The sequence below is a fragment of the Limulus polyphemus genome, unplaced genomic scaffold (genome assembly GCF_000517525.1).
Source record: "Limulus polyphemus unplaced genomic scaffold, Limulus_polyphemus-2.1.2 Scaffold1687, whole genome shotgun sequence".
NCBI lineage: Eukaryota > Metazoa > Arthropoda > Merostomata > Xiphosura > Limulidae > Limulus > Limulus polyphemus.
Window position 1 is genome coordinate 158,223 of NW_013667297.1, and position 9,202 is coordinate 167,424.

The 9,202-nt window shown below is 34.5% G+C and overlaps 1 protein-coding gene across 1 annotated transcript in view; it reads left to right on the forward strand.

Annotated features, from left to right (window-relative positions):
• Positions 1-8,441, forward strand: part of LOC106464558 (corticotropin-releasing factor receptor 1-like) — a 69,532-nt gene extending 61,091 nt beyond the window's left edge. Inside the window, exons 10-11 of the mRNA XM_022392291.1 lie at positions 3,856-3,897; positions 6,343-8,441. Coding sequence (XP_022247999.1) covers positions 3,856-3,897; positions 6,343-6,618 — 318 coding nt within the window. The 3' untranslated portion in view covers positions 6,619-8,441. The remainder of the gene's footprint in view (positions 1-3,855; positions 3,898-6,342) is intronic.
• Positions 8,442-9,202: the final 761 nt, after the last annotated feature.

The following is a 9,202-nucleotide window of genomic DNA, read 5'->3' on the forward strand; positions in this document are numbered from 1 at the left end:
GAAAGAATAGACCATTCCAAGCTTTTACTTGTTGTTAAACAAATGTTTAAACAACTCTATTTATTCAATTAAGAACAATGAAGTATTTAAACGTTTCGTACTATAATAATGGACGAATAATATTAAACCGAATATAGTACAACGTTTCTATAGAGATAGCTCTCGCAACGTTTCTATATGTGATTAGCTTTTTATTTCAAAAATTAGTAGTTTTTTCCTGACGAATTTTCTTTTGAAACAATGTTTTGATCACAATGTTCTTTAATATACCATTGTTCTAACTTAGATTCGTGTTTCTACATTTTTTGTTGTTGTACGGAAATATAATCTAACTGTATGTCGAAATATGAATATACTAATTTTGCGTAAAAAATTATAAAAATCTTACCCAAAAGTCTTTGTCACCCTGAAATTCATTTATGTTTGTTTTTTTTTGTTTTTTTTAATTATGCACAAAACTACACAAGTACTATCTGTGCTCTGCCCACCACGGGTATCGAAACCCGGTTTTTAGCGTTGTAAGTCCGCAGACATACCGCTGTGCCACTGGGGGGCAAATTCATTTACTGTACTGTCTTGTTATATGTTTACAGCCCTATGCCTTTTGAGTAATAGCTATATCTTATCATTACTGGTGGGAACAGCATTACTCCAGTAGTGAATATATTATCCCTTTCCCGGTGGCTCAGCGTGCTCGAGGGCTTATAAGTTGAAATTTAGAGCTCGATCCCTTTGGTAGGCATAGCATATATAGCCCATTACTCAGCTTTTCACCTAAAAAAAAAGCAAACAAAGGAAACATATTTTTCTCAGTAAAATCACAAATCGGTATATCACCTGTTAAGAACGTTTTTGTTTGAAGACGCACTAGCAGTTAGAAGTAGTTTCCAGTTAGTAAAACAACTACTATATGTTTTATTTCTGTTTTTTAACTATATATATATATAAGCATGATGAGTAGTTTTTAAACATCACTGGTTACATTTCATATTCAAATAATCAAATTATACTAACAACGATTATTAGACTAACGTACTAAAACTAAAATTTTATTTCGTCTACCATTTATGGCATGGCCAGTGCACGTTCCTTTTGGACAATTTAAAGGGCTTCCAGTTCCAGAAGGTCAAAAGGTAATTCGTGTTACGTTTAAAGAACATCCTGTCGGCCGATAATGATAAGACGCAACGACGACAGTTCTTATCGACACTTAATGTTCGTAACTGACTAAAAATGTTGTATTTCTTGGCACTATTGTATTATCAATATATGTTAATATGATCAACCCGCCTAGACCAGGTGAAGGTTCACACAAGTACTTCGAAACACAGCGCCCCGGCATGGCCAGGTGGTTAGAGCGCTCGACTCGCAATCTGTGGGGCGCGGGTTCGAATCCCCGTCCCACCAAACATGCTCGTCATTTCAGCCGTGGGGCGTTATAATGTGACGGTCAATCCCACTATTCGTTGGTAAAAGAGCAGCCCAAGTGTTGACGGTGGGTGGTGGTGATGACTAGCTGCCTTCCCTCTAGTCTTACACTGCTAAATTAGGGATGGCTAGAGCAGATGTCCCTCGTGTAGCTTTGCGCGAAATTCAAAAACAAACAAACAATCGAAACACAATCTAAGAAGAGGCAGATTTCCCATATCAACAACTCAGCTTAACCTTAACTGAAACAATTTATATGGGGAAAACAATCCTCTGGTCATTATCCATGTTTTTATTTTTTTTTCTAACATAATAATTGCAACTTTCTTGTTTCTAGATTCAATCAGTATTTTAATCAGTATTTATTTTGCACTTTTGAAAGATTGAATGTTTTTAAAAAAGAAACTAAAACCTCTGCTACTTGGCGAATTTTCTTTTCTTCAATGTTTTCTGCTAAGCACGAGTATCCTCTGGCTTCCTGACGCCTACTAGACATTGTCTTTTGACGTCAGTATTCTCATCTATCATTCACTTTCCGCCCACATGGCTCTGCTGTCAAAGAATCACTTGCTACTGGACTTGGGATAAGTTGTAAACATATATTATCTCTTGCTTTGTGGTATCAGAAGCTTGTATTGGATCTTTAGTTTGTGACGTTGTTATTTCTGTGAGTTCTGGAAAAATACGGTTTAAACGCCGAAAGCTGGCGGACCACTGAAATTCAACAAGTCTAAAAATTGTTATAAAAATAAAGTTAACTGCACGTGTCTTTTTTTTTCACAGTCATCTTAAATTTTCTATTACGGCACAAAATAGGAGGTGTGTAAAAAAGAGCATTTTAGATCTATCTTTTGTCTGTCACAAGTCGCTTCGCTACCCAAGAATCTTTTCGTCCAGTACCACAAACCATCAGATTGGCTGGACGATGAGAAGCAAATGACTCTATGAAATGCAATTTTTATATGCAGTATAATACTTTAAAAGCTACGGTTTAAAGGCCGAAAGCCGATGAACTATGGGGAAACAATGGGCCTAAACATTGTAATTAAAATTAAGTTAACTGCTGATGCTTATTTTCCACATTCCTCTTAATTTCTCCATTGTGGTTCAAAATGGGAAGTGACTTATGGGAGACAAAAGGTGGATCTAAAATGCTATTTTTACACACCAAAATAGGAAGTGACTTATGGGAGACAAAAGATGGATCTGAAATGCTATTTTTACACACCAAAATGGGGAGTTACTTATGGGAGACAAAAGGTGGATCTGAAATGCTATTTTTACACACCAAAATGGGGAGTGACTTTTGGGAGACAAAAGATGGATCTGAAATGCTATTTTTACACACCAAAATGGGGAGTGACTTGTGGGAGACAAAAGGTAGATCTGAAATGCTATTTTTATACACCAAATGGGGAGTGATTTGTGGGAGACAAAAGGTGGATCTGAAATGCTATTTTTATACACCAAAATGGGGAGTGACTTTTAGAAGACAAAAGGTAGATCTGAAATGCTATTTTTATACACCAAATGGGGAGTGATTTGTGGGAGACAAAAGGTGGATCTGAAATGCTGTTTTTATACACCAAAATGGGGAGTGACTTGTAGGAGACAAAAGGTGGATCTGAAATGCTATTTTTACACATCAAAATGGGGAGTGATTTGTGGGAGACAAAGGGTGGATCTGAAATGCTATTTTTATACACCAAAATGGGGAGTGACTTTTGGGAGACAAAAGGTGGATCTGAAATGCTATTTTTACATACCAAAATGGGGAGTGATTTGTGGGAGACAAAAGGTGGATCTGAAATGCTATTTTTACACACCAAAATGGGGAGTGACTTATGGGAGACAAAAGGTGGATCTGGGATGCTATTCTTACATATCTTTTTTATGTGAATGTAAAAAAGAAATACCTGCAGTTATCTTGATTTTTAAAACAAGTTGTGGAAGGTATCTGAACTCGGTATTTTATTCATTGAGCGTATACTTGAATTTTCTTTGTTAATCTTTAAAATACAAAGTGTAGAAAGTGCAGTTAAATTGATATCAAATGTTTATAATTTTTTCTCAATAATTTTTAAAAGTAAGTTTTTTTTGAGTTCATAAAATATACCCTTATCGATCAATGCTTACATTTATTCACTATCTATAGCTCATAATGGTTTATAACTTTCATTTAATTCTCTGATGATCAATGATAATTAAAAAAATTTAATTATATTAACTGATAAAAAAAAAACTATCAATATTTATAGAAAGACCTACTTCCGTTTTTGTTTTCAGTTTGTTTATTTTTCCCATAAATTGTACGCAATCTATAGAAAGTTTGTTATAAATATTTCTGTAGGCCTAAGATAAGTTTTAAATAAGTTGTGTTTTACTAATTGTAAGATGTTATAATCTTATTGACATATCAATTTTCAGGGAATATTTGTGGCAGTCCTTTACTGCTTTTTGAACTCTGAGGTAAGAGCAGCTTAATTTTTAACATAAACGTTTTAAGTTACTGATGCCTCTAGTTTTTACATTACTGAGTTTATTAGAATATTCCTTTGATAATGTCTGTAAAGTATTTCTCTTTCGCTATCTAAATTTATGACTGTTGCAAACAGAAAAGTAATTATTTTTTGCTTTCATCATTACCTAAAGGTGTAAGACGGAATGTTATAGCGCCATCTGATATTTAAACACTGAACTATAAATTCATGTGATGCCATTCAATACATCCCGATTATGTCACTGCCGTAACGTAGAAATCCTAACGGCCCAAACTTTTCATGTTGGAACAAAATTAATACAGCAATACGACATAATGGATAATAATTAATAGTTACTTTCGAAACTTGTGTACATACCAAATATTGTACTTAAATGAATAGTGGTATTATCGAATTTACTCCGTTTTGCTGTGTAATCAACATAGCTTAGGCCTCACCCACTATCACTGTATAATATACCTATTTTGGAGCTCAGCACTACCACAAAGTAATTAATATATTCAGGTTATTGGAAATGTAGAATTATTAAAAATAATATGAGGAGAAAGAAAATTATCAAAGTTTCGGTCAAATGAACTTCATCAGAATTCGTTGAAAAAATATTTAATCTTTCAATAAAACATCATTCGCCCATTTGCTTATCCTTAGAAAGATTTTAAGTTTATTTTTTAGAATATGTTCGTAACTTATCTTGTTTTAGCATTTAATTGTTATCTGTGTTACTTTGTTGTTGTTTTTTTGCAAAGACGTTTTTTTATCGTTGTTGTTGTTTTTATTGTTGTTCTCCTTGTACTTGGACCAATAACACTAGAAAACAAGAAGCTTAAAATTTATTATAAATTTGATAATATTAAGCAGTACTGAAAAAAGTTATATAACTTAAGCAAAAATTAGTGCCTGTTGCTTTAATTATCTCACTTGTTGTAACAATATATCTGATTAAAACAAGAAATGGCCATCGGTTTAACTGGTGTTTCGTACTTATGGCACGGAACAATAAGGTTATCTGCTACCGTTTTTAATTTTGAACTACTAAACAGAGTGAAGACAGTCAGTCAGCATCAGTCTACTACCCATCTTCTATGATACACTAAGTGATTGACTGTCAATCTTATAACGCATTCACAGCTTGAAGTGAGAAGAATATTTCGTGGTATCGAACGGTTTTAAACCCTATTTGCTAGGTCTAACATAAAGCCAAGCCTCGCCTCCAGTGGTTAAACCTAAAACATTTAGCATCTTTGAGCTTGGTATTTCAAATGGAAATTTGAGAGAGATAAACAGTTAGAAACATAGTACTACGTAAGTTATGGGTTACGAACCTACACACGCATTAGTACCATGGTCGTTTCTAGAAAAAAGTGGTAATAAAAGCTTAAAAAAAGAGCATAATCGACTTTCATGACAAGCCCACAATAACTAAACTCTCCAGCGCAAGTGTGATTAAATCTGCAGTCTTAAAATTATACAGAAGTAATACTAAAATTCCTGGAGGTGCTTGGCACTCAAGTCACCACGAAACTCTTGGTGCCTAAAATTCCTAGTGGTGCTTGGCACTCAAGTTACCACGAAACTCTTGGTACCTAAAGTTTGGCACTTAATAGTGAAACGCCCCCCAGTGGCACAGCGGTATGTCTGTGGATTTACAACACTAGAAACCGGGTTTCGATACCCTTGGTGGGCATGGCACTGATAGCCAATTGAGTAGCTTTGTACTTAATTACAAACAAACAAACTAGTAGTAAAACGGTTCACAATCCCGGAAGTTGACCAAATATGATAGAAGAAACCATCTCTGTCTCTCGGCCTGATGGTTAGGGCGCTCCATTCTCAATCTGTAGATCGCGAGTCTCAATCCCCGTAACCGAACATACTAGCCCTTGTATCCATAGGAACGTTATTAACGTGAAGATCAATCCTATTTTTCGTTGGCCTAGAGTTGGCGGTGGACGATGTAGAATAGTTGCCTTTCCTCTAGTCTATAATGTCTATATGAGAGACTGCTAATACCGATAGCCCTAGAATAGCTTTGCGCAACATCCAATCAAACTTTCTCTCTCTTTCTCTTGTTTGTAGCGATTGATTAAAAATAAATAAAAACTTTGATGATTTATCTTTTTTTAATTTCTTCCAAAATGTCATATTTTAGGTCTGAATGTAAAAGTGTTTGGCAAAGATGTTTCAGTTTATAATCCTTTTAAAATGCATCTTTTCGTAAAGCATTCATAGATACAAGATTCCGGTAAACCAAATGTTCCTATTGTAACCTGTATAGGAAATAGTTCGACGTAATATTATCGCAGTTATAACGTTAATTGAAACAATTATACATTCATAAACATTATTTTCGAAACAAAAGAGCACCTGAAAATGTTCTTGCTCCTTTACTTTACCTTTTTGTTTCAAATTTTAGGTACAGACCGTTCTGCGGAATGCCTACTTGCGTGCCATTTTACAGCGAGATCCCAACCATCATTTGACGAGAAGGCGTGGCCTGTCACGTACATCAGCTAGCTACTTGTCAAACTGTGACACTACTGTTTCTGACAGCGCTCGTCACAAGATATCGCCATCTGTTAATGTACTGGTACCCCTACATGAAATGTCTCAGCAAGAGGAACATCGTGGAAGAAAACAATTAAAATTTCTTAGAACAAACTCCGAAAGACAAAGAATCTTTTCAATTTAATAAGTTCGTATAGTGCCGCCATCTGTCTATGGTATTTAGAACATTTTGTTGTGTCCTACAAAAATTCAAAACGGTATAGTTGAACTAAAGGACACTGATAGTCCTTATTCTTTCACTGTACGTAGCAGAATCTTTCCTGCTTATCTTTTGTTTTCTTTTAATATCAATTGTAGACTCTCAAATTACAAACTTGTTTTTTATACCTTTAAGTCACGGTGGGGTTCTATTTTGCTTCCTATTGACTAATGTTATGTTTTTGCTTGTTCCGATAACCAATGTAGAAAACATTGGAAATAAATTGAGTGAAAACATTAATTTTTTTATCTAAAATGCATTGGGAATTCAAAAAGTTATTAGTTAGATTAATAGCAATATTTATAGTATTTTGGTCTGTATAGTATTGTGTGTGTGTGTGTGTATTACTCATATACCATAAAGAAATCTGTAATAACAAAGTCATGGACCCACAAAAAATTTGGCCCATAAATGCTTTAGAAAAACTGCTGGGAAATTCTAGGGTTGGTGGGTATACTCTTAGAAAATTTGAGTACTTAATTTAACATCGCATTACCGAGCTACTGATGTAAGGGAAGTTCAGTTAAAAATACCTAAGTATCTATATTCACGGAGTAATACCAATGAACTAACCTAACATCGCGTGGTGTAAAGAAAGTCCTGTTAAAAGCACCTAATGTTGATCAACTAATCTAGTTTGATGTTACCAGGTTACGTGTTTTAAAAAATATATACTTTCAACGTGCTAATAATATTTTAAAGAGCTGTGTAGAGGTCACGTTAAGAAAATAAACCAGTGATATCACAATACTTAAAGATGACGTAACTTAATAACAACTTCCGGTCAGAGTTAGCTATGTGTCCAGAGCGAAAATAAAAATATCTCTAGTCATGTTTAACTGGGTAATCCCCTAGCCAACATTTGCCCATAATGCAGAAGAGCCGTATCAACAACAAGCTAATCTTCTTGATCCTGGAGCGAGTCTCGAACCATGCGTCCACGGGAGAAGACTACGTTACTTCTAGATTAGTTGTTGGTTGCAACAGGAAGATTCTTCCTTTATGATATAAACGTTTGAAGTATCAAACGAAGATCTCTGTCAAGTGACATAAGATTACTATAGTGTTTTATGTTGGACAACGTACCATAAGCACGTTCTTTGTAATTACGTGCGCAATTGTAGAGTAGAGTAAGTCACAAATGTCATCGTGCCATATTGTGTCGAATCAGATTGTTTTATTATCTTAAGCTGTGTAAAGTCTCCATATCAGCGGAGTCCATTTATGACTTTAAATAATAGCGTATTTATATTTTTAACTGACGATGTTGAGAAATGTAAGAGTGGTTCAGAAGATTACGTGAAAGTTATGCAGGTAAATTTTTTAAAGTATTGTAAGTTTCTAATAAGTGGCATATGTGGTGTGGAAGACATATGTCATATAGTGTTCTAATACAGTGGAAGACATATGTCATATAGTGTTCTAATACAGCGGAAGATATATGTCATATAGTGTTCTAATACAGTGGAAGACATATGTCATATAGTGTTCTAATACAGTGGAAGATATAAACTTCATTGGTGTTGGTTGTGCAATGACCAATGAGTATCTCAGTCTGTTCATGTTGCTGATGTCATTCGTCTACAAAAGCTAATTTATAACAAATGTTTATGATGATTTTAACAGAATGCATTTCTCACTATAACTGGCACTGATTAACGTATTGCAAAGGTATTTATTGTTTGTTTTGAATATCGAGGGTTACCTGCGCATGTACTTGTGAAATTAAAGTATGATCTTTAAAAATTTCCTCGTTGTTTTTATTTGATTTTATTATTTTTGAAATCAGTATTGATGACTACAATTTTATAAAGGTGTCTTACAGAAGTGCGATGAGAAATAAAATCATGTTTGTAGTGTTGTAATAAAGTAGGTTGTGTTGATGAGATAGTCTTATTTACTGGCTCAAGAACGGCATGTAATATAAACGAAACGTGTGTCTAACCCTTGTGACATTTTCACGAGTTTCAGAACTACAATGACAGCTATCATATGTCAGTTATGGATAACGTCACCTTACATATGTTCATCAGGTTCCTGATGCCACGAAACAGTGGCTTATAGGTGAGCAGTAAACCAATCCCGGGCAACATCTGGTGTCCAAAATATGAAAGAGGCATATGACCTATCGAAACTGCTATATCTCAAGTAATGTAGGTCAATATTATCCAGAGAGGAGCTTAAATTAATAAAATAAAGAGTTTAAAATCGCGGCGAAATGTCATAAGAAAAATGACAAAGAAAAACGATATGGTATTGGTACCCATTTGTTACGCCTATTCCTAAAAATACATTATTGATTCCAATCTAACTTTTCTGATCAATCTCAGTTTATCTTCATTGTGTATAGCACGTGGAACAGTGTTGATCAGTTAGTAATAGTTATCGTGTACCTTATACTTTAAAACGATGTGAAAGATAAGTTTGAAAAACAATCGTTCAGAAAGTTTTATGTCCCTCACACTTACACGTCATTATAACACATACCTCCAACATAATCTGTTTACTT